Source organism: Ahaetulla prasina, chromosome 16 (assembly GCF_028640845.1).
Source record: "Ahaetulla prasina isolate Xishuangbanna chromosome 16, ASM2864084v1, whole genome shotgun sequence".
NCBI lineage: Eukaryota > Metazoa > Chordata > Lepidosauria > Squamata > Colubridae > Ahaetulla > Ahaetulla prasina.
In genome coordinates, this window is record NC_080554.1 from 5,261,181 (window position 1) to 5,287,042 (window position 25,862).

Consider the following 25,862-nt stretch of genomic DNA (forward strand, 5'->3'; position numbering starts at 1 on the left):
GCAGTTCCTCCCTGGCTGGGCACCATGGGATCTTTGGTGCCTTCCAGGCGAGCCAAACCCACCCCCCTCTTCTGAATCAGAATGGAGCTGGAAGGGACCCCCCGAGGTCTTCTAGTCCAGCTTCTAGTCCTCCTGTGCTATCCTCTGCCCTAACACCCACCCCCCGCCTCTCCCGCACATGGGCCCTGGAGTCCGTCCGGCGGAGAACGACGGGACCACCTGGCCCCCTCCAGCGGCGAGCAAGAGCCTCGCCGGGCTCGGCAGCCGCGGCGGTCGGGCAGCAGGGCGCGCTGTGGGCCGGGTTGGCCCTGCTTAGCGGCGGCGGGAGGAGCAGCAGCGACGGCAGCAGCAGCAGCCACGGAGCCGTGCGGAGCTGCTCGGCCGCCTGCCGTCCTCCCGGGGTCCGCCAGCGCCCGAGCCCGGCCACCGGAGCCGAGCCAGCGGCGGCCGAGCCATGTCCGGCAGGGTGGAGAAAGCAGGTGGGTGCCGAGCTGGGCAGGCCTGGCCCGTCGGGGAACCAGCCGGACGCGGATGATGGGGCCCAGCGGCCTGAAAAAAAAAGCCCTGCATCGGCCGGGTAGAAACCAACGGAAAAGCACCGCTGCTTTCCTTTCCAGCCGCGCCCGGGACGAGCGTGCAAAAGGCGCCGCGGGTGCAATTGCACAAGCAAGCAAGGGCGCTTTGCAAAACCGTCCCCCCTCCCCCGGCTTTCTGGGGCAGAGGGGCTGGGTGGGGGGTGGGGAAAGGGAAGGGGTGGGGGGAGGGGGAGGCATCCCCACTCTCCATGCACGTGCCCGCCCGCGCGTGCCCGCGCGTGGGCTCCTTAGCCCCCCGCGCGTGGCGGGTAGCGGAGTGGCCGGGCTTTCACTTTTTGGCACGCTTAGGGTTTGGTTTTGTTTTTTTTGTGGGGCGCTCCTGGAAGGTTGGGGGGTTTCTTTTTTGGGGGAGAGGTTTGCAAAATCCGTGTGGATTGTGGGGAGGTGGGGAAGGAAAAGTGGGGTGGGTGGGGAAGAGCCCTTGCCGGAAGGCCCCGGGAAAGCGTCGGAGTGGGGGTTGGGGGGGTAGAGAGAGAGGGAGGGAGGGGTGTGTGCAACTGCGCGCGCGGGAGAGGCCGCGGGCCCTGAAAGGTGACCGTGATTGTGGCTCGGAAGGTTTCCGGGTTGCAGTGGGGCCGACCGTGGGGGATTCGTGGCTTTGGGGAGTTTGCTTCTGTTTAGGGATGTGGGCGTGGAGGGTGTGGGTAGAGATCTAGCTCTTACACACACGTACTCTATAAATACATACATACATATATATGTATACGTGTGTGTGTGTGTGTGTGTAAGATATGTGTGGATATATATGTGTACATATGTGTGTGTATACATACACACACTATATCCATACACTATCTGTCTATCATATCTATCTATCCATCATCTATTTATCTATCATCTGTCTGTCTAGTTCCATCTATCTAGATGGATAGATCCATCCATCCAACTATCCACAACACATACCCTATAGCTATCTATACACTAAATCTATGTACACGCTATATATGTCTACACATTTTGTTTGTGTGTGTGTCTATCTATAGTATCTGTCTATCTATTTATTTATCTATCTTCCATTATCTCTGTCTATCTATCCATCCATCCATCCACACACACATACACTATAGCTATCTATGCACTATATACACACTATATCTATGTACACACACTATATAGAATACTATATATGTATACACATGTGTGTGTCTGCCTCATCTATCTATCTATCTATCTATCTATCTCTTATCTATCTATCTATCTATCTATCTATCTATCTATCTATCTATCTATCTATCTATCTATCTATCTATCTTATCTATCTAATTTGTCTATCTCTAAGCCTGTCTATCTACCTACCTACTTACCTACCTATCTACATTGTGTATGTATAATAGATACATATGTGTGTTTGTGCAATAACAAGATGTTACATATCAAAATGTTTCCTTTCCCCTCTGTTCTGTCTTTCCTAAAGGATATTTGAAATTTGAAACATGATTGCAGTCCCTGCAGCAAAGTAATCCAACAAGTGAGGCAAATTTTATCTCAAAAGCTTAGAAAAAAAATACTATTATAAGAATAATTTAATTTCTATATTAAATTTCTATATTATTGGGCCTTCGTTGACAGCCATTCAAATTCAGATGTTTAATTAAAAAAAAAAAAAAAACCACACACCATAAGGTGTGGGTGCAAATTTACGTAGACCTGAATATCTGTGTGGATACCACTGAATTTATATGGAGAGTATCTGTCCTGTGTAATCATATGCACCTACTAAAGCGCTTATTAGATACTCCTTTACAAGCTTCATTTGCATATATGTGTGAAACCCGCATATGTAGAGGCGTGTATGGAGTCTCTATTCAGCGTAAGAAGTGTAAGCATAAATAATACCTAAGATTTGTGCCTCCCAGGGAAGGGAGCCCCTCTTCTCTTCTGCTGTGGGAGATGGGACCTGGAGTCCTTCCCTGGCTGGCCATGATGGGAACTCACACTTTTCAACAGCCTTCTTTTTTAGTATGGGAGATGGGGCCTGGAGTTCCTCCCTGGCTGGGCACCATGGGATCTTTGGTGCCTTCCAGGCGAGCCAAACCCCCCCCCCCCGGGCTATAAACTTATGCATTATGTATTGATATATTTTTAATTTATATATCAAATTTGTAAATAGGCCATCACACACTCCTAGAGCAATTTGGGCAGTATGCAGTTAAAACATAAAACTATCTATCTATCTATCTGTCTGTCTATCCTATCTATCTATCCTATCTATCTATCTATCTATCTATCTATCTATCTATCTATCTATCTATCTCTATCACTCTCCCTCTCTTTTATATCTATCTATCTATCTATCTATCTATCTATCTAATTTGTCTATCTCTAAGCCTGTCTATCTACCTACCTACTTACCTACCTATCTACATTGTGTATGTATAATAGATACATATGTGTGTTTGTGCAATAACAAGATGTTACATATCAAAATGTTTCCTTTCCCCTCTGTTCTGTCTTTCCTAAAGGATATTTGAAATTTGAAACATGATTGCAGTCCCTGCAGCAAAGTAATCCAACAAGTGAGGCAAATTTTATCTCAAAAGCTTAGAAAAAAAATACTATTATAAGAATAAGAATAATTTAATTTCTATATTAAATTTCTATATTATTGGGCCTTCGTTGACAGCCATTCAAATTCAGATGTTTAATTTAAAAAAAAAAACAACCACACACCATAAGGTGTGGGTGCAAATTTACGTAGACCTGAATATCTGTGTGGATACCACTGAATTTATATGGAGAGTATCTGTCCTGTGTAATCATATGCACCTACTAAAGCGCTTATTAGATACTCCTTTACAAGCTTCATTTGCATATATGTGTGAAACCCACATATGTAGGGGCGTGTATGGAGTCTCTATTCAGCGTAAGAAGTGTAAGCATAAATAATACCTAAGATTTGTGCCTCCCAGGGAAGGGAGCCCCTCTTCTCTTCTGCTGTGGGAGATGGGACCTGGAGTCCTTCCCTGGCTGGCCATGATGGGAACTCACGCTTTTCAACAGCCTTCTTTTTTAGTATGGGAGATGGGGCCTGGAGTTCCTCCCTGGCTGGGCACCATGGGATCTTTGGTGCCTTCCAGGCAAGCCAACCCCCCCCCCCCGGGCTATAAACTTATGCATTATGTATTGATATATTTTTAATTTATATATCAAATTTGTAAATAGGCCATCACACACTCCTAGAGCAATTTGGGCAGTATGCAGTTAAAACATAAAACTATCTATCTATCTATCTGTCTGTCTATCCTATCTATCTATCCTATCTATCTATCTATCTATCTATCTATCTATCTATCTATCTATCTATCCATCCATCCATCCATCCATCCATCCATCCATCTCTTTATCTCTATCTCTCTGTCTCTATCTTTCTGTCTATCCTACCTATCCATCTCTCTCTCTCTCTCTCTCTCTCTCTCTCTCTCTCTCTCTCTCTCTCTCTCTGTCTCTCTCTCTCTCTCTCACATAAAATTCCCATTGGAGGCGATGAACTCTGGAATAAAATAATAAAAACTGAAAATTAAAAAGGTCTTGGGGAATATATCTCAGGTGAAGATAGTGTGCTTCTTTGAGAACATATTTGCATGGAAATGAAACTTACGTAGCTTGGCAATTTCCCATGCACTTTTTTTTTAAAAAATCTGGTTAATTGTTTTAACGGTTTTAATTGTTTTGAATGTTGTTTATACAAGGTTGGGTGTTTTTTTGGGGGGAAGCCAGCCAGAGGCATGTATGTGAAGTGGGCAGTAAAATAAATTACGATGATGATTTAAATGGATTGGCTGCCTAATTATTGATTGAAGTTGAACTGAATAAAAAATTTAAAAATAAACTTGATGCATCTCCTGCGTAGCATGCATCTGTGAATATAATCTGTGCGTGCGACATACACAGATAGAGAAATTATATTCACACGCACATAAACCCTTTGGAGAATTTTAACACTTTATTGACGCCAAGGTGGAAAACATTAAAAACTTAGCTCTTGGTCCAGGCATATGGCCAATGAAGTTAGTAAAGCCTGTATAGGATATGATATTCTTTTACTTTTACTTTGGCTGCTGGGTTGTTGTTGTTGTTGTTGTTGAAATTATACTTTGTGATGTGTATGCTTCCATGTTTTTTATTGTGCGTTTTGTTTCACTTTTGATCGCTGTCTGGTGAGAGAGGTGGCCCCTCTATACTGAAATAAATGAATAAGGTTCACATATACATTAGTATTACGTATATATGTATGGATATATATATATATAGCATGAAAGCCAGCTGGGTGACTTTGAGCCAATCACCAGGAAACGGTGAGTTCTAGTTCCACCTTTAGCAAGAAAGCTGGTTGGGTGACTTTGGACCAATCACCAGGTGATGGTGAGCTTTAGTTCCATCTTAAGCAAGAAAGCCGGTTGGTTGACTTTGAGCCAATCATCAGGAGACGGTGAGTTCCAGTCTGTCTTAAATATAAAGCCAGCTCGGTGGTTTCGGGTCAGTCACCAGGAGACAACGAGTTCTAGTTGTGCCACAGGTGTGAAAACCAATTGGGTGACTTTGAGTCACTCATCAGGAGATGGTGAGTGCTTGAAGAGGGGGTTGGATTAGAAGACCTCGAAGATCCCTTCCAGCTCTTGCTATTCTGTTAGATATACCTAGCTCCTTCAACTGTTCATCATGCAATTTCATCTCCATACCCATTTTCATCTTTGTTGCTCTTCTCTGCACAACTTTTCTTTTCTCTTTTTCTCTGCAGTTTCCAACATCGGTTGCAGGAACTTGGGTAGGTCTAGTTTAATGAAAAGAAGGACTAGGGGAGATAGGATAGCAGTCTTCCAATATTTGAGGGGCTGCCCCAACGTCGAGGGTGTGTATGTGTGCCAACCTATTCTCCCAAGCATCTGAAGGCAGGACGAGAAGCAACGGATGGAAATGAATCAAGGAGAGAAGCAACCTAGAATTAAGGAGGAATTTCCTGACAGTTAGAACAATGAACCAGTGGAACAGCTTGCCACCAGAAGTTGTGAATGCTCCAACACGGGAAGTTTTTAAGAAGATATTGGATAACCGTTGGTCTGAAGTGGTGTAGGGTTTCCTGCCTGAGCAGAGGGTTGGACTAGAAGACCTCCAAGGTCCCTTCCAATTCTGTTATTCTATTATCCTATAACCTCAGATCAATTCATCTGTGGAACGGCTTGCCTCCAGAAGTTGTGGGTGCTCCAACACATGGAGGTTTTTTTCAAGGAGAGACTGGACGGCCATTTACCTGGAATGTTAGAGCCTCCTGCTTGAGTAGTAGGTTGGTCTAGAGAAGCAACCTAGAACTAAGGAGGAATTTTCTGACGATTAGAACAATGAACCAGTGGAATGACTTGCCTCCAGAAGTCCTGAATGCTCCAACACTGGGAATTTTTAAGAAGAGGTTGGATAACCGTTTGTCTGAAGTGGTGTAGGGTTTCCTGCCTGGGCAGCGGGTTGGACTAGAAGACCTCCAAGGTCCCTTCCAACTCTTGTTATTCCATTGTTGTTGTTATCCATCTGTGAAAGTGGCCAATGGAAGAGAATGCAATCCTTTTTTTTTTTCATAGCCCCGGGGCCTCTTCTCTATTGCTGAGATGAAATGCTCTCTGGCTGTCATTGAATCAGCAGAAAACGATGCCAACATGGGAATTCGGTTCACTTGGCTCTGCCTATCCGACTTAGTTCCTCCGAACTAAGCGATGACCCAGCCCAAAAAAATGTCGCATGCTTTGAGCTACCCTCAGATGGTGTCGGTGGATGGTGAGGCTGCTGCTTTTAGCTCTGATGGGGCAGTACAACAATTTCAACCTCTCTGGGTCACAGGCTGGGGGTGAAATGAAGATAAGGTTGTTGCAGAAAAGAAGAGGGGCACAGGTGACGTAGGTGGTCCTTGACGTACAACCACAATTGAGCCCCAAATGTCTGTATAACTGAATAACAGAGTTGGAAGGGACCTTGGAGGTCTTCTAGTCCAACCCCCTGCCCAGGCAGGAAACCCTACACCACTTCAGACAAATGGTGATCCAACATCTCCTTAAAAACTTCCAGCGTTGGAGCATTCACAGCTTCTGGAGGCAAGGAGTTCCACTGGTTAATTGTTCTCACTGTCAGGAAATGTCTCCTTAGTTCTAAGTTGCTTCTCTCCTTGATTAGTTTCCACCCATGGCTTCTTTCAGGTGCTTTGGCTAATATTTTTATTATTATTATTTATTTGATTTTTATACCGCCCTTCTCCCGAAGGACTCAGGGTAGTTTACAGCCGACGTAAGAACAATTTGATAAATAAATTTAAAAGCATTTTAAAAATCTTAATTCAATTTGGCTAACCCCATTTAAAAATTATAATTAAAAAATGATAAAAAACCCCAATTAAAACCGACGTGTATTAGGCCAGCCCTGCGCGATGAAACAGAAAGGAGTTCACGGCGAAAGGCCCTGAGGTCGGGGAGTAATCGTAGCCCTAGAGGAAGCTCATTCCAGAGGGTGGGTGCTCCCATAGCTTGACTCCCTCTTCTTTGGGGCAGCCCCTTGGAGACATTTCATTTTGCCCCATTTTTGCCACCTTTCTTGCCACAGTTGTTAAGCGAATCACTGCAGCTGTTAAGTTAACAACCCGGTTGTTAAGTGAATCTAGCTCCGCCCCCCCCTCCCCTTTGGATTTTGCTCGTCGGAAGCTTGCAGAAGGGGATCACGTGACCCCCGCGATGCTGCCACCGTCACAAATATGAAGAGCGTTGCCAAGCGGCCGAATTTTGATCACGTGACCACAGAGATGCGGCGGTGGTCGCAAGTGTGAAAAACGGTCGTAGGTCACCCATTTTTTTTAAAGTGCTGCTGTAACTTTGAACGGTCCCTAAACAGACTGTTGCGTAAGTAGAGGGTTAGCTGTGTTTGGTTAGGTGCAAGGAAGGGAGTGGCTAAGATGCCGAGCTTGTCGATCGAAAGGTCGGCAGTTCAGCGGTTCGAATCCCTAGCGCCGCGTGACGGGGTGAGCTCCTGTGACTTGTCCCGGCTTCTGCCAACCTAGCAGTTCGAAAGCACGTAAAAAATGCAAGTAGAAAAATACTTCTGTGATAGTTTACCTGACTTAATTCAGGTTTTGACAGACTTTAAATGTCCAGTTTTACAGAGAGCAAACCCCCCCCCTTCTTTGGGGCAGCCCCTGAGATATTGGAACACTGCTATCATGTCTCCCCTAGTCTTTTTCATTAAACTAGACCAGGGTTCTGCAACCTTAAACACTCAAAAGAGCCATTTGGACCCATTTCCCACAGAAAAGAAAACACCGGGAGTCACAAAACCCTTCCCCTTGCCCGACTATTTCTTGAGCGGCCACAAAACTAGCGCATGTACTTGAATTAAACGTTCCATTTTCTTCTGAAACTTTCCTTTTCTTGGATTCATCCACAGTTGGCCTACCGGTGGTCGAAAAGCTCAATAAATCGCATGCCGGTGGGTGCCGCATTTTGGCGGTTGTGAAATTTTGAGTGACAACCGGAGCTGCAGCAGAGGGCTCCAGAGCTGCAGGTTGCTGACCCCTGAACTAGACCTACCCAGTTCCCGCAACCGTTCTTCATATGTTTTAGCCTCCAGTCCCCTAATCCTCTTCGTTGCTCTTCTCTGCACTCTTTCTAGAGTCTCAGCATCTTTTTTTACATCGTGGCGACCAGAACTGGCTGCCGTATACCAAGTGTGCAATGCTCACTTCCCATGGAGGTGCAAGGATAAAAGTGTGGCTGATTCAGAGGGCAGCGAATTAACGAGGGGTTCTCTAATTTACACTCCCTGTCCCATTCTCTTTATTTTTTGCAAAGCCCATCCTGGCTTACGCCGCCCAAGGGAAGCCAGCAATGGATGTAGTTCTTCTGCGGCTGAATGTTGGCGTTGTGTATGAACCAACCAACAAGGTCAGCTGGTGTGGAATAATCCTGGGCTCTGAATCTCGAAACGGGGGGGAGGGGAGACATCCACCACCCTCTCCTCCGCATAGGTTATGGGCCCAAGGAGGTGATATTTGAATGCTTCCGAGGGTAGAGGATGGAAAGGCTCGTTTTTGAGGTGGGGGAAGCAGTGGAGGAAGACAGCTGGAGTCAGCCGGAATGCAAAACAGCTGAGCAAAGCCGTAAGCAAAAAGCTGAAATTGGACACAATTTCTAAATTTATTATCTGGGTGTGGACAGTCCTTTGGATTCTAGGCCATAGAGAAGAGAGATTTAAGTCTCTCTCTTTCTCTTTCTCTCCTTTTTCTCTCGCTTTCTCTCTTTCGTCTCTCTCTCTTTCTTTTCTCTCTCTTTCTCTCTTTCTCTTTCTGTCGCTCTCTCTTTCCCTCTCTCTCTTTCTCCCTGTCTCTCACTCTTTTTTCTCTCATTCTCTCTCACACTCTTTCTCTCTTTCTCCCTGTCTCTTGCTCTCTTTTTCTCTCTCTTTCATTCTCTCTCCCTTTCTCTGTTTCTCCCTCTCTCTCTCTGTCACTCTTTTCTCTCTCTCTCTTTCTCTCATTCTCTCTCTTACTCGTTCTCCTTGTCTCTCGCTTTTTTTCCTCTCTTTTTCTCTCTCCCTTTCTCTGTTTCTTCCTCTCTCTTCCTCTCTCTCTCTCCCTCTCTTTTCTCTCTCTCTTTCTCCCTGTCTCTCGCTCTTTTCTCTCTCTTTCTCTCATTCTTTCTCCCTTTCTCTGTTTCTCCCTCTCTCTCCCTCTCTTTTCTCTCTCTGTTTCTCGCTCTGTCTGTTTCTCTCTCACACACACTCTCTTTTTTCTCTCTCTTTCTCTCTTTCTCTTTCTGTCGCTCTCTCTTTCCCTCTCTCTCTTTCTCCCTGTCTCTCTTTTTTCTCTCATTCTCTCTCACACTCTTTTTCTCTCTTTCTCCCTGTCTCTTGCTCTCTTTTTCTCTCTCTTTCTCTCATTCTCTCTCCCTTTCTCTGTTTCTCCCTCTCTCTGTGTCACTCTTTTCTCTCTCTCTCTCATTCTCTCTCTTACTCGTTCTCCTTGTCTCTTGCTCTTTTTCTCTCTTTCTCTTTTTTCTCTCCCTTTCTGTTTCTTCCTCTCTCTTCCTCTCTCTCTCCCTCTCTTTTCTCTCTCTCTCTTTCTCCCTGTCTCTCGCTCTTTTTTCTCTCTCTTTCTCTCATTCTTTCTCTCTTTCTCTTTCTCCCTCTCTCTCTCCCTCTCTTTTCTCTCTCTCCCTTTCTCTGTTTCTCCTTCTGTTTCTCCCTCTCTCACACTCTCTTTTCTCTCTCTGTTTCCCTCCCTCCCTCCCTCTAAAATAAAGATTGGTGTAACCTGAGTAGAGAAAGTTTTTGTTATCCCAAAATTGGAATTTTATTTTATTTTGTTTTATTTATGCTACAGTGATGCTTTGGGGATTTTTGAGTGTGCTCTCTCCTTTCCCACCAGCAAAGCGGTGGATTGATCGGCTGGTTGGGTGGCCGGAGCCCTCGGTTTGAACTGGAAACCGTTAAGCGGTGGAATTTAAGTCTTCTTCCCAGACAGAGGGAAGCTGCTTCAATGGGGCAGAAGGCAAACCTCCCATTTGCCACCTTGAATTACCCGTAAAAATAATAAAGGCAGGATACAAATGAAATGCATGAAATTAAATCAAAACGCCATCCAATATCTTATGACGACAACGGCAACAAGAAGTTATTACGCCACGGTTGATCCAGCATCCCGAAGACATACCAAGCTAACCAAGATTAAAATGAAAGAACTGACTCATTCATGTGAATGTGACACTTAGTGACCCTTTCTGAGAAAATCCACACCTAGAGTTGTCTTCTCCCTTCTTGTTTCTGGTACCCTTTGATTACCCAAAACTTTGAAGACCTCTCTGTTTGTCTAAGAGAAGGACTAGGGCAGGAGTCAGCAACCTGTGGCTCCAGAGCCGCATGTGGCTCCGGAGCTGCATGTGGCTCTTTCATCCCTCTGCTGCATCCCTCCTTATCACCAGTCGGCTCCACAATTGGTAGGACTTTCGGTCTCCTGCTTGAGCAGTGGGTTGGACTAGAGGACCTCCAAGGTCCCTTCCAACTCTGGTAATTCCGTAATCTCCCATCATTTGCATGGGAAGCCCTAGGCTTTGAGAAGCTCCAGTGACCTCTGTTTTCATTTCATCGTTCCTGGAATTTATTTCGTCTGCTTGGGAGAAGGGGGAAGCCAAATTTTCAGTAGCAGCCGAATTCCGCACATGAATTTAAAAAGAGATTATTTGTTGGATTGCCAGCAGCCAGCCGAGCAAACATTCCACCAAGCGGCCAGGCTGTTTAAAGTGTCATCCTTTGAGACACCTCGAAGTGTTGTTGTAGTTTTTTTCATTTATCCGAGTCGTATTGATATCTTACATCTCCGCAACTACCTTTTGGGTGTTTTGTATGTGCATACAAGTAGCCCCCCCGGCTTCCCTGAGCTCACTTAATGACCGCTTGAAGTGGCAACATCCCTGGAAAAAAGAGACTTATGACTGCTCTTCACACTTGTAGCTGTGGCAGCATCCCCCAGTGGTCAAAATTTGGATGCTCGGCCATTTGTTTTTTTATAAAAAGTTTTTATTTGATTTTATAGACAAACATACATTTAAAACATCAGCAACTCCTCCCGTGTGACGTCTCGGTTTTTTCTTCCTGGCTCCATCTTTTTGTTGTTTCTTCTTTCTTCACTCCAATTTAAACTATTACCATTTTTCCACAGATAGATTATTATCGTTTTCTTACATAATTGCTCCATTGCTCATCTATACCTTTCTTCTAACCGATGATAAAATTGATCCCATGTTTTAAAATATCCTCTCTTTCTTTAATCACCAAAGTTAACCTGTTCATTTATTGCACAGTCTAAAATTTTTCTAATAATTTCTCCTTCCAGGGGTATTCTCTCGGCTTTCCAAATTTTGCGCAAAAACAATTCTTGCTGCTGTAAATTACATGTATAATCAAATCAATATTTTCTTTACTAATTGTCTCCGGTAGGATCCCCAATAAAAACGTAACCGGTTCATATTTGTGACGGGGTTGCATCCCCCTTTCGCGACCGTCTGACAAACCTAGCCAACGGGGGGAGCCAAATTCACTTAGCAACCGTTTGGCTAGCTTAACGACTGCAGCAAGAAAGGCTGTAAAAATAACATAACATCAGAGTTGGAAGGGACCTTGGAGGCCTTCTAGTCCAACCCCCTGCCCAGGCAGGAAACCCTACACCATCTCAGTCAGATGGTTATCCAACATTTTCTTAAAAATTTCCAGTGTTGGAGCATTCACAACTTCTGCAGGCAAGTCGTTCCACTTATTAATTGTTCTAACTGTCAGGAAATTTCTCCTTAGTTCTAAGTTGCTTCTTTCTTTGATCAGTTTCCACCCATTGCTTCTTGTTCTACCCTCAGGTGCTTTGGAGAACAGCCCGACTCCCTCTTCTTTGTGGCAGCCCCTGAGATATTGGAAGACTGCTATCATGTCTCCCCTAGTCCTTCTTTTTATTAAACTAGACATACCCAGTTCCTGCAACCGTTCTTCATATGTTTTATCCTCCAGTCCCCTAATCATCTTTGTTGCTCTTCTCTGCACTCTTTCTAGAGTCTCAACATCTTTTTTACATCGTGGCGACCAAAACTGGATGCAATATTCCAAGTGTGGCCTTACCAAGGCATTATAAAGTGGCACTAAGACTTCACGTGATCTTGATTCTATCCCTCTGTTTATGCAGCCCAGAACTGTGTTGGCTTTTTTAACAGCTGCTGCACACTGCTGGCTCATATCTAAATGGTTATCCACTAGGACTCCAAGATCCCTCTCACAGGTACTACTATTGAGCAAGGTACCACATATACGGTACCTGTGCATTTTGTTTTTTTGGCCTAAATGTAGAACCTTACTTTTTTCACTGTTGAATTTCATTTTGTTAGATAGCGCCCAATGTTCAAGTCTGTCAAGATCTTTCTGTAACTTGAGCCTATCTTCTGGAGTGTTGGCTATTCCTGCCAGCTTGGTGTCATCTGCAAATTTGATGAGTTCCCCATCTATCCCCTCATCCAAGTCATTGATGAAGATGTTGAAGAGTACTGGGCCTAAAACAGAGCCTTGGGGTACTCCACTGCATACTTCCCTCCATGTGGATGTAGTTCCGTTGAGGACTACACGTTGAGTGCGGTTGGTCAGCCAGTTACGAATCCATCTGGTGGTGGTGCTGTCTAACCCACATTTTTCTACTTTATCTAGTAGTAGGTTATGGTCTACTTTATCAAATGCTTTACTGAAGTCCAAGTAAATTATATCGACAGCATTCCTCTGGTCTACTAAATGCTTGGCTTTACCAAGGTCTCGCTTAGCAACGGAAGTCTGGGGCTCCGTTGTGGCCATAAGGGGAATAATCTATATTTGGAAACATTTTGCAAGCTTATAAGAAAAGTTTGAGGAAGGGAAACGGATGACTCAGGGATCAGCAGTTAATGATGTTTATAGTGATGCTTGGAAAATTAACAAGATTTGTCATCGGAGACGCTCAGGAGGTGAGGAGGTAAAGCTGTAGGACACAGATTTCAGTTGTGCCCTTCTGTTTTTGTATTGTTCCAAAAAAACCACAGGTGGTGGCTTTGTGTGTGTGTGTGTGTGTGTGGGCAGCGGGGGGGAGGTGAATCGAGGGGTTAGTTAGATCTGCCTGGATCGTTGTAATTTTGCGATACAACTGTACTTTTGCAAAACAAAAACAAAAACCCACAACAGAGAAAAAAAGAGAAAAACATGAGCTGAAATATTAAAGTGAGCTAGGGCAGAAATATGGGGTGCGGTGGCTCAGTGGTTAAGACGCTGAGCTTGTCGATCGAAAGGTCGGCAGCTCAGCGGTTCGAATCCCTACTGCTGCCGTATAATGGGGTGAGCTCCCGTTCCTTGTCCCAGCTTCTGCCAACCTAGCAGTTTCGAAAGCATGTAAAAAATGCAAGTAGAAAAAATAGGGACCACCTTTGGTGGGAAGGGAACAGCGTTCCGTGCGCCTTTGGCGTTGAGTCGTGCCGGCCACATGACCACGGAGACGTCTTAGGACAGCGCTGGCTCTTCGGCTTTGAAGTGGAGATGAGCACTGCCCGCTAGAGTCAGGAATGACCAGAACGTATGTGCGAAGGGATCCTTTACCTTTACCAATTAGGGCAGAAATGATGGTCAGGTTTTATTTATTTATTCTCTATCCCACCTTTATTATGTTTAGAAACCACTCAAAGCAGCGAATATATTTAAGACTCCTTCCCCCTCTCTTTTTTTTTTACCCGCAACAACCACCTTGTGGTGTGGATTGGGCAAACTACGGCCCCTGAGACAGATATGTGCAAGGAAGGTTTGTGTTGCTGCAGAGAGTCTCCCCCTTTGGGGTCTTTTTGTGTAGGGCAGAGGGGGGCAGAAATTCCGACTTGGGGTCTGCTTCACCCTCCTGGTGTGGGGCTTTGGGCGAAGGCTGGAGGGAAGCATCGCTGGTGGCGAAGAGCCGGAGTGCCTCGTTCCAGTGGGACTGCATCATGGCCTGGAACTGGCTGACCATCTCAGCCCGCTGAGCCTCCAGGCGCCAGTCCCTGGCCTTGCACTCCCGCAGGTCTTCCCTCTGCTTGGAAAGCCTGTGCTCCTAGTCCTCAGTGAGGTGCTTCTGCTGAGTCTCCTTCTCGGCGAGATCCAATTTGAACTGAGCTGTTTTACCAACTCTTTCTCGTGGCGGCTTCTTAGCTCCAACAACTGCTTCCTGTTGGGGGTCCTAAGGAGCCCGGGCAGGCAGGCGAGGAGTAGCGAGTAGAGGCTGGCAAGGCGCCCCTCGATGTGACTGACAGTGAGTTGGCCACACCCACCCAGTCACATGACCACCTTGCCACGCCCACCCAGCCATTCATTAGGGAATTCATATTAGTGGTCCGCGGGATTTAAAATTATGAATTTAGCGGTCCTTGAGGTCCGAAAGGTTGCTGAGCCCTGTTCTATCTCGTCCAACCCGCTACTCAAGTTGGAGACCCTATCCCATTTTGGACAGGTGACTGTCTAGCTTCCTTTTGGAAAACCTCCAGTGACGATGGACCACCCACAGTTTCTGGAGGCAGGTCGTTCCGCTGATTAAGGGCAGGAAATTACCCCTGACTGCTAAGGCGAGGAAGTCGCTTTTTCGTCTCCCGGAAAAATGCGAGTCGGCTTGGAGAGATTTGAGGATGTCTTCTCAGCCTGGGAAACCTTTCCAAAAAACATTTCCTTTCCTTTATTTTTCGGTGGCTGTTTATTGAGATCCCCAGCTGTAGCCATGGGCGCGGCAGGCTTTCAAAGGGAGGACCAGCGGGAGAACTCTAAACTGGTGTGGTGGCGGGGAGGGGGGGGAGAATTGTTTTAAGGGGAGGGTGTCGCCTCCCCAAACCACAACTTTGCATTGTGTTATTTTTAAGAAGTTGGAAGCCCTTTCGGATTTTCTTTTTTTCCCCAAACAGCTGGTTTCTGTGAGTTTGAGCTGAATGAAAGCGAAGAGAGAGAGAGAGAGAGAGAGAGGAAAAAAATCCTTAGCATCAAACGGAAGTGGCCCCCGCCTTGACTGGTTGGCAGTGACACGCAACAGCTGTCGCTTTTTTGAATTGTTTGGTGAATTCGAGGCGGAGAATTTCTTAAGGATAAGCTGTCTCTTTTTTTGAAAAAATAAATAAATAAATAGGTCTTTGGAGTTTTAGCGAGGAAGTTCCCTGGTTGCCTTTAACGGATTACAACTTTTTCTTTTTTTTTTTTAAATTAAGTGCAATTGGGAAAGTTTTGTTCAGCAACTGCGGGTCTGTCGGAAAGGTGAGCCTTTCGCAATGTTCTTCGAGCCGCTGGCAGGAATTTTATTCCTGGCGAAAGAACGTTACCTTAGATCAGTGATGGCAAACCTTGCCGGCACCAGGCGCCGAAAAGGTCGTCCAGAAACGTCACGCTCATCGGGGCTGCGCTCCGGAAAAAAGCCGAACTTCTGGGTTGTAGCATGCAGGCACGCCCGACAATCAGCTGGCCGGTCCACATGCGCAGGCCGATTTTCGGCACTGCTGCACCTGTGAATGGATCGCGTTCTGGAAAAGCCTAACCTCTGGGTTCTGGCGCGCATGCGCAGCCTGGTTTTTGCCACTGGATTCACTCTAGAATCATGAAGTTCCCATAAGTGATGCCAGGCCAATCCCCTCTCTTCATTTAGCACTGATCTAGTGCTGATCATAAGGTTTTTTTTTTATTTATTTATTTGCATTTATATCCCGCCCTTCTCCGAAGACTCAGGGCGGCTTACAGTGTGTAAGGCAATGGTCTTCATCCTATTTGTATATTTATATACAAAGTCAACTTATTGCCCCCCCCCAACAATCTGGGTCCTCATTTTACCTACCTTATAAAGGATGGAAGGCTGAGTCAACCTTGGGCCTGGTGGGGCTTGAACCTGCAGTAATTGCAGGCAGCTGTGTTAATAACAGACTGTCTTACAAGTCTGAGCCACACAAAGTTGACTTGTGTAGAGAGGCATGAGCAGCAACTCATGTTATCTGGAACTCAGTGTGTGTGGTCCAGATTCTTCCGGCCTGGCAGATGTTTCGAACAAGGTCCTTGAGAGAGGTTGCATTTATGAGGCACCAGCAAGAGCTATTTTGGGCTCCGATTTGTGGCGGAACACATAGCGATGATGACCACATCTTTTGGAAGAATCAACCTCTTGTTTTAGTGTCTTTTCTTCCTCTGAAACCTCTTGTTTTAATTTAAAAAAAACAACAACCACCACCGATCATACTAGGCAGTGGAGATCTTTATTTCTTGAGGTAGAGACTTCTCCAGAAGTCTTTTCTGAAGACATCCATTGGGGAAGTATGATGGTAAGTTCCACCACAGTCTCTCTGTCGCTCTTATAATGCCTTGGGAAGGCCAAACTTGGAATACGGCATCCAGTTTTGGTCGCCACGATGAAAAAAAAGCTGTGGAGACTCTAGAAAGAGTGCAGAGAAGAGCAAGAAAGAGGATCAGGGGACTGGAGGCTAAAACATATGAAGAATAGTTGCAGGAACTGGGCATGGTGAAGAGAAGGACCAGGGGAGACATGATAGCAGTCTTCCAATATCTGAGGTGTTGCCCCAAAGAAGAGGGAGTCAAGCTATTCTCCAAAGCACCTGAACAAGACAAGAAGCAATGGGTGGAAACTCATCAAGGACAGAAGCAACTTAGAACAGAAATTTCCTGACAGTTGGAACAATTCATCAATGGAACAGCTTGCCTCCAGAAGTTGTGAATGCTCCAACACTGGAAGTTTTTAAGAAAATGTTGGATAACCATTGGTCTGAAGTGGTGTAGGGTTTCCTGCCTAAGCAGGGGGTTGGACTAGAAGACCTCCAAGGTCCCTTCCAATTCTGCTATTCTGTTCTGTCCTGTCCTGTTCTGTTCTACTCTGATCTACTCTACTTTTTTTTTAAATTTGAATTTATATCCCGCCCTTCTCCGAAGACTCAGGGCGGCTTACACTATGTCAAGCAATAGTCTTCATCCTATTTGTATATTTATATACAAAATCAACTTAATTGCCCCCAACAATCTGGGTTCTCATTTTACTACCTTATAAAGGATGGAAGACTGAGTCAACCTTGGGCCTGGTGGGATTTGAACTTGCAGTAATTGCAAGCAGCTGTGTTAATAACAGACTGCTTTAGTCTGTTGAGCCACCAGAGGTCCCTACTCTACTCTACTCTACTCTACTCTATTCTACTCTACTCTTCTCTCCTTGCAGTACCCCAAATAAGGGTACAGGTGAGTGTCTATGATGCGAGAGAGGAAGTGGAGAACATCTGAGAGGAAATTTCGGTGAGACCTTCACCATTTTTGGTGTCTGATTCTCCTGGGACTAAGTCCCTCCGCTATAACTTAAAAGTCTGTGGAGATTCTCCGCCTTCCAGGTCAGGAAGCTTCTTCCTGTCACGTCCCAGAAGCTTCTTCATCCCGTCAGAGCAGATTGCAGAAAGGAACATGCCAAGATCCGGTGACCAAATCCCCTTGTTCAAGGAATCCCGATTTCTGTGAGATTTTTGTAGCTGGTTTGCATATTGTCGCTGAATTGCAGAAGCGGCCCTTTCTGGAGCCACAACTCCCATCAAATTCCAGCATCCTGTTTCCCCCATAGCAATTTGTCCAGACGTCTCTTGGGGAGTTTACAAGCCGGATACAAAGGAGGTATCTCCCTTCCTGTGGTTACACCCCGGCAGTACGTTTTCAATGGTCCAAATTCCATCAACGCATTTTAACTGGCTCGGAGAGACATAAAAAATGGGACCTGGCTGGTGTCTCGACAGTGATCTACCTCCTGAAGAAGACCTTCCAGTCCTAAAGTTTCCCAGTCATCAGGACCATTGCAGAGGATTCTCAGAGTTGATATCCATCCATCCATGTATTCATCTAGAGCAGCGGTTCTCAACCTGTGGGTCACGACCCCGTTGGGAGTTGAATGACGATTTGCCAGGGGTCGCCTAAGACCATCGGAAATATGGGAAGTATACTTGCGAGTCGAAGAATCGCGCTCCAATGGTTGACTCCACAAGCCAGCTGCAGGCTCTTCAAATCGCTAGCCGAATTCGGCTTCAGGCACGATGAATTAAAAAAGAGAGAAATCTTTGCTCTGATGTCTCCCTCTCAAGTCAGCTGCAATCACTCCCAATCACTAGCCTAATCTGGCTTCAGGCGCCATAAACTTAATAGGGGAGGAGTCTCCGCTTTAATGCCTCCGTCCTCAAGGCAATCGCAAGCAGTTCAGATCGCTATGTCTGACTTCAGGCGCGATAAATTCAAAACGAAAATAATTTTACGGTTGGGGTCGCCACATCGTGGGGAATTGTATTAAAGGGGTCGCAGCACTATAAAGGTTGAGAACCACTGATCTAGAGCGGTGATCACCAACCACTGGTGGTCCGTGAGAACATTTTGGTGGGCCGCAGCAAAATTATTTGCATTTTTTATATTGCACTAAATACTATTTATCTTTTTAAAAAAAAATAAAAATCGTATTAGTGGTCCGTGGGATTTAAAATTATGAATTTAGTGCTCCCTGAGGTCTGAAAGGTTGGTGACCCCTGTTCTAGAGCAGGGATCTCCAAACTTAGCAACTTTTAAGACTTGTGGACTTCAACTCCCAGAGTTCCCCAGTCAGTCCCACAATTCTTAAAAGTTTGCTAAGTTTGGAGACCCCCCCCCCAGATCTAGAGGGAAGAAAGATTGAGGAAGACTGACCTAGTCCAAAATCTCCTATTTTTACAACAAGACTTTCTCCAAGAATGTCTTCTCCGAGATCCCGTCTAACTCTCTTATTCCGTGTTCTGTGTTCTATCTCAGTTGGCATACCTAGCTCCCACCGTTCTTTCGACATTCCGATACTATTCCTAACATTTCGGCGAAGTCTAAACCGTAGCCCAGTTGAACCGGTCTTGCGATCAAGGATCAAGCTTTGTTTTCTTCAGAGGACCCGTCATAAGTCACTGGTTTCAATGCCGTTATAACTTCAAATGGCCACACCAAACAAACAGTTGTCAGTTGAGGACGATCCTGTAAAAAAACCACAGAAACCCTCTAGGGAAAACCGGACCGAACCTGATATCCCGATTCCATTTCAAAATCGGGACAGCCCTGCAAGACCCTGGGCCGCTTTGCCCAGCTACGTTCTCCTCCTCCTCCTCCTCCTCCTCCTCCTCCTCCTCCTCCTCCTCCTCCTCCTCCCCCCCCTCCTATCACTGGTGATGTTACCTAGTTTGGTAATGAAACGTCTACAAGAAAACAACCAAGCTCAGTGGGTACCAAGGACCCCATAAACCACCACCACCTTCTCCTCTTCCTCCTCCTCCTCCTCCTCCTCCTTCCTTCTCCATCCCCACCTTCTCCGTTCCCTGATGTTTTAATAACCTTCCGGATGGCTATTAAAACCAAGCTGGGCCGTTTTTTGGGCTTGGCTGGTTTGTTCTAGAGCAGTGGTCACCAATCGGTGGTCCATGGACCACTGGTGGTCCGTGAGAAAATTTTGGTGGTCAGCAGAAAAAGTATTTGCATTTTTTATATTGTACTAAATACTGTTTATCTTTTTAAAAAATTCATATTAGTGGTCCGCGGGTTTTGAAATTCGGAATTGAGTGGTCCCTGAGGTCCGAAAGGTTGGTGACCCCTGTTCTAGAGTTCTGCAGGAGGTAGGGGGCGCCCAGCCGGCTGTGTACCACCTTTCGCCCCTGTGTGGCCTCCGTTTGCTGGCGGAGCTCATGCCCGCTTTGGAGTAAGGCTGGCGCTTCCTTAAACCCAGCAAATAATCAGGACCTCCCTGGAGACTCTTGGGGAGCACTTGGGTATAGGATGCAGATCGGCTTCTCTTCTCCAAAGCCACTCTTCCCCCACCCCCACCCCCGCCATGCGTGTGTTTTTCCACCGAAAGGGACCGATGACATCACCCCCGTTGCCTCGGCGACAGGTAAACAGCCCCTGGCAACAGGGGGCTTCATTATAGAAATCCCAGATTGTGACACCAAGGTTTTGTTTGCTTCCCAAGAAAAGGAAGAGTCCTCCAAAGCGGAGGATGCAATCCAACTTCAAAAAGCTCCACTGCCCAGATCTATCCTATCCTATCCTATCCCATCCATCCATCCATCCATCCATCCATCCATCTATCTATTTATCCATCCATCCATTCCCTTATTTATCTATCATTTGTCTGTCTATATCTTTCTTTCTTTCTTTCTTTCTTTCTTTCTTTCTTTCTTTCTTTCTTTCTTTCTTTCTTTCTTTCTTTCTCTCTTTCTTCTTTCTTTCTTTCCTTCCTTCCTTCTCTTCCTTTACCTCCCTCTCGGGTGGAGGTAGAGCAGATCGATTCGTACGGAATAACAAAGAGTTGGAAGTGGTTGTGAAATCAATTTTTTTTTACTACCGTTTCTGTGGGCGTGGCTTGGTGGGCCTTGTGTGGCTTGGTGGGTGTGGCTTGGTGGGTGTGGCTGAGGAAGGCTACAGCAAAATCCCCATTCCCTCCCCACTCCTGGGGGAAGGATATTGCAAAATCTTCATTCCTTCCCCACTCCTGGGGGAAGGATACTGCAAAATCTTCATTCCTTCCCCACTCCTGGGGGAAGGATATTGCAAAATCTCCATTCCCACCCCACTCCTGGGGGAAGGATACTGCAAAATCTCCATTCCTTCCCCACTCCTGGGGGAAGGATATTGCAAAATCTCCATTCCTATGCCAATATGGGACCAGCCAGACGTGGGTTTTTGCTGATTCTCCGAACTGCTCAAAAATTCCGCTACTGGTTCTCCAGAACCTGTCAGAACCTGCTGGATTTCACCCCTGGTTGGAAGGGACCTTGTAGATCATCTAGTCCACACGAGCCCCACCCAGGCAGGAGACCCCGACACCAGAGGTCTTCAAACTTGGCACCTTTAAGACTTGTGGACTTCAACTCCCAGAATTCTCCAGCCAGTGAATTCTGGAAGTCGAAATCCACAAGTCTTAAAGCTGTCAAGTTTGAGGACCCCTGCCCTACACCCGTTTCTGACAGACGGCAGCCCAGTCTCTTCTTGGAAGCTTCCAGGGATGAAGCTCCCACAACTTCTGAAGGCGACTTCTGTTCCGTGGGTGGATTGTTCTGACTTTCAGAAAATTTCTCCTTATTTCTAGGTTGAATCTATCTCTCCTTGATCAGTTTCCATCCATTGTTCCTCGTCTGGCCTTCAAAAGTGCTTTGGAAAATAGCTTTGACCCCCTTCCTCCTCTCTGTGGCAGCCCCTCAAATACTAGAAGGCTGCTATCCTGTCTCCCCTGGTCCTTCTCTTCACCAGACTAGTCCTGCCCAGATTCTAAACAAGATTCAGCTCCAGGCGTTCCTTTTCTAGTTTTCGGGAAGGTGTGTCCTCTTCAAGCTGGTGCTTGTCCTCCAAACTCCTGCAGGCACTTCGTTCTTAAGTACCTGCGTCATTCTTCTCTGGTTTACCTTTGCTCCTCAATCAGACCTTCCCTCGGAGGACACACGCTTGGGGCGCGTGCTGATGATCTCACTCCGAGATGGTCGAGGGTCCTTCAGATGCTGATCACATTGGCCGGTCCATCTTCATCTCTCCAGGCAAAGCATTCCTGGTTTCAATTGCTTAGTTTGACTTCTTTTCCATATCTTTGAACTATCTTCCTCCCGCCCTCTCTCCCTCCCTCCTTCCCACCCTTCCTTCCTCTCCAATTCACTTTCCTTCCCCCCTCCTTCCTTCCTTCCTCCTTCCTTCCTTCCCCTCCAATTTCTCTTCCTTCCTTCCTTCCCCTCCAATTTTCCTTCCTTCCTTCCTTCCTCTCCTCCTCCTTCCTTCCTCTCAATTCACCTTCCTTCCTTCCTTCCTTCCTCCTTCCTTTCTTCCCCTCCAATTTTCCTTCCTTCCTTCCCTTCCAATTCCTCTTCCTTCCTTCCTCTCCCTCCCTCCCTTCCTTCCTCTCCAATTCACCTTCCTTTCCCCCTCCTTCCTTCCCCCCTCCTTCCTTCCTTCCCCTCCAATTTTTCTTCCTTTCTTCCTTTCCCTCCAATTTTCCTTCCTTCCTTCCTTCCTTCCCCTCCAATTCCCCTTCCTTCCTTCCTTCCTCTCCTCCCTCCCTTCCCTCCTTCCTTCCTCCCCTCAATTCCCCTTCCTTCCTTCTTTCTTCCTCCTCTCTGTGGCAGCCCCTCAAATACTAGAAGGCTGCTATCCTGTCTCCCCTGGTCCTTCTCTTCACCAGACTAGTCCTGCCCAGATTCTAAACAAGATTCAGCTCCAGGCGTTCCTTTTCTAGTTTTCGGGAAGGTGTGTCCTCTTCAAGCTGGTGCTTGTCCTCCAAACTCCTGCAGGCACTTCGTTCTTAAGTACCTGCGTCATTCTTCTCTGGTTTACCTTTGCTCCTCAGTCAGACCTTCCCTCGGAGGACACACGCTTGGGGCGCGTGCTGATGATCTCACTCCGAGATGGTCGAGGGTCCTTCAGATGCTGATCACATCGGCCGGTCCATCTTCATCCCTCCAGGCAAAGCATTCCTGGTTTCAATTGCTTCGTTTGACTTCTTTTCCATATCTTTGAACTATCTTCCTCCCGCCCTCTCTCCCTCCCTCCTTCCCACCCTTCCTTCCTCTCCAATTCACTCTCCTTCCCCCCTCCTTCCTTCCTTCCTTCCTCCTTCCTTCCTTCCCCTCCAATTTCCCTTCCTTCCTTCCTTCCCCTCCAACTTTCCTTCCTTCCTTCCTTCCTCTCCCTCCCTCCCTTCCTTCCTCTCCAATTCAACTTCCTTCCCCTCTCCTTCCTTCCTTCCTCCTTCCTTTCTTCCCCTCCAATTTTCCTTCCTTCCTTCCCTTCCAATTCCTCTTCCTTCCTTCCTCTCCCTCCCTCCCTTCCTTCCTCTCCTCCTCCTTCCTTTCCCCTCCTTCCTTCCCCTCCTTCCTTCCTTCCTTCCCTCAATTTTCCTTCCTTCCTTCCTTCCCCTCCAATTTTCCTTCCTTCCTTCCTTCCCCTCCAATTTTCCTTCCTTCCTTCCTTCCTTCCCCTCCAATTCCCCTTCCTTCCTTCTTTTCTTCCTCCCTCCCTCCCTCATTACTTACTTACTGACTTACTTATTTCATTTCAAGAGATTACAGGGCTGGAAGGGACCTCGGAGGTCTTCTAGTCCAACCATTATACCATTCTAGTAAAATCGTTGTCCGGTCTATTTTTGAAAACCTTGAGTGATGCAGTATTCACGGTTCCAGAACGCAAATCATTCCACTGATCAGTTGTCACTGTCAGTAAATTTCTCCTCATTTGTAGGTTGGATCTCTCTTTAATCTGCTTCCATCCATGGCTTCTTGTCTTGCCCTCTGGTCTTTTGGAGAACGAGTCAATCCTCTTTTCTCTGTGACAGCCCATCAAGTACTGGAAGACAGTTATCGCACCTCCCACCCACCCCAATCCTTCTCTTTGTTAGGCTAGACATACCTAGTTCTCACGGTCAGGAAATTGCTCCCTATTTTGAAGTTGGGTGTCCCTTCTGATGAGCTTCCATCATCCATTGCTTCTCGTCCTGCCCTCAGGCACTATGGAGAATAAATTCAACACCGTCTTTCATATTTCTTTCAAGTTGATCTTGATTCCTGGTCACTTGATGGTCAACGTAGCCCATGGTTGCCTTCTTTGGGTCCATTGATGGTCAACGCAGCCCATGGTTGCCTTCTCTGGGTCAATTGATGGTCAACGTAGCCCATGGTTGCCTTCTCTGGGTCACTTGATGGTCAACGCATCCCATGGTTGCCTTCTCTGGGTCAATTGATGGTCACCATAGCCCATGGTTGCCTTCTCTGGGTCAATTGATGGTCAACGTAGCCCATGGTTGCCTTCTCTGGGTCACTTGATGGTCAACGCAGCCCATGGTTGCCTTCTCTGGGTCACTTGATGGTCAACACAGCCCATGGTTGCCTTCTCTGGGTCACTTGATGGTCACCATAGCCCATGGTTGCCTTCTCTGGGTCACTTGATGGTCAACGCAGCCCATGGTTGCCTTCTCTGGGTCACTTGATGGTCACCATAGCCCATGGTTGCCTTCTCTGGGTCACTTGATGGTCAAGGCAGCCCATGGTGGCCTTCTCTGGGTCACTTGATGGTCAACACAGCCCATGGTTGCCTTCTTTGGATCACTTGATGGTCAACGTAGCCCATGGTTGCCTTCTCTGGGTCACTTGATGGTCAACGTAGCCCATGGTTGCCTTCTCTGGGTCACTTGATGGTCAACGTAGCCCATGGTTGCCTTCTTTGGGTCACTTGATGGTCAACGTAGCCCATGGTTGCCTTCTTTGGGTCACTTGATGGTCAACGTAGCCCATGGTTGCCTTCTTTGGGTCACTTGATGGTCAACGTAGCCCATGGTTGCCTTCTTTGGGTCACTTGATGGTCAACGCAGCCCATGGTTGCCTTCTCTGACTTCTCACATTAGCTTCAAGCTTCAGAAATCAAAGCAGGACTTCCAACGGGGTTGGACACATCCCCTCAAGCAGAGTCAATTTTCAACTTGTTATCCAACCCTTTAAAAGGCCTGAGATGAACAATCCAATTGACCTTCTCCAGAACCTCATTCTCCTGATATGACGGAATAATTGCCTATTAATTCCAGGCAGGAAATCCATACAATCTACGCTACAAACCCTCAAAGATAATGTTTTCTTTTTAAAGATTTGTTTTGAAAGCCACCAACCTTCTCACCACAAAAGAGGTGGAAATGCAAACACTTTCCAGAATGTTCTGGAGTACTATTTGTCTTTTTTATATATATATATATAATATTGTGATACTGGAATTGGGAAAGCCGTGGAAACCTGTTTTATGAATCAATAAATATAAATTTATGCGAAACAGCCCAGCTGATTGTGATCATTCGTTTCGTGACTGTTCAAAGTCACGACGGCACCAAAAAAAAGTGACTTGGGACCATTTTTATCGAACTTAATTGTGGTCACGTGATCGAAATTTGGCTGCTTGGCAACTGACTCGTATTTATGACGGTTGCAATATCCCGGGGTCATTTGATCTCCGTTTGCGACCTTCTGTCAAGCAAAGTCAATGGAGAAAGCCGGATTTGCTTAGCCAACCCTGTTACAAAATTCAAAAAAGTGCCATGATCCACTTAACAACGGTGGGAATACAGGTCGTAGAACGGGGCAAAACTCGCTAAACAAATCTCTCGCCTAGCCGCATGCTTTTTTGGGGCTCTATTGTGGTCGTAAGTCGAGGACCAACCTGTAGAAGGTCCTCTTTTGGCCAAGGAGGTGAAAGGAACGGTGTCATTTTGACAAATTTTTCAGGTTGTATTCCTGAGCCGCAGTTTTGTCAATTTGCTTCTTTAAACGTTCTCATGGGCCTTTTGAAATGGGAAGCTATGTATAAATTTCAAAAATCAATGTGATTGCCAGCCCAGACAATTTATTATCAATTCAAACCTTAATCCTTGGGGGGGGGCACTGAATTACCTTCCTTCCCTCTTTCTTTCTTTCTTTCTTTCTTTCTTTCTTTCTTTCTTTCCTTCCTTCCTTCCTTCCTTCCTTCCTTCCTTCCTTCCTTCCTTCCGGTTTCTCAGATCTCTCTCCTCTTTTTTCTCTCCTCTTTCTTTCCTTTTCTCCGTCTCCTTCCTTTTCCCTTCCTTTTCTCTTTCCTTATTTTCTCCTTCCTTCTTTCCTCCCTCCCTCCCCTTCTTTCTTTCTTTTTTTTTCTTTCTTTCTCTCATCTTTCTTTTCTCTTTTTCTCTCACCCTTCTTTTCCTTCCCTTCTCTCTTTTCTTTTTTC

The 25,862-nt window shown here is 46.2% G+C and overlaps 1 protein-coding gene across 1 annotated transcript in view; it reads left to right on the forward strand.

The window, feature by feature from the left end:
• The first annotated feature begins 275 nt into the window (after positions 1-275).
• RAPGEF1 (Rap guanine nucleotide exchange factor 1) overlaps positions 276-25,862 on the forward strand; it is a 76,844-nt gene continuing 51,257 nt past the window's right edge. The window contains exon 1 of the mRNA XM_058159315.1: positions 276-479. Within this exon, the coding sequence (XP_058015298.1) occupies positions 455-479 (25 nt within the window). The 5' untranslated portion in view covers positions 276-454. The remainder of the gene's footprint in view (positions 480-25,862) is intronic.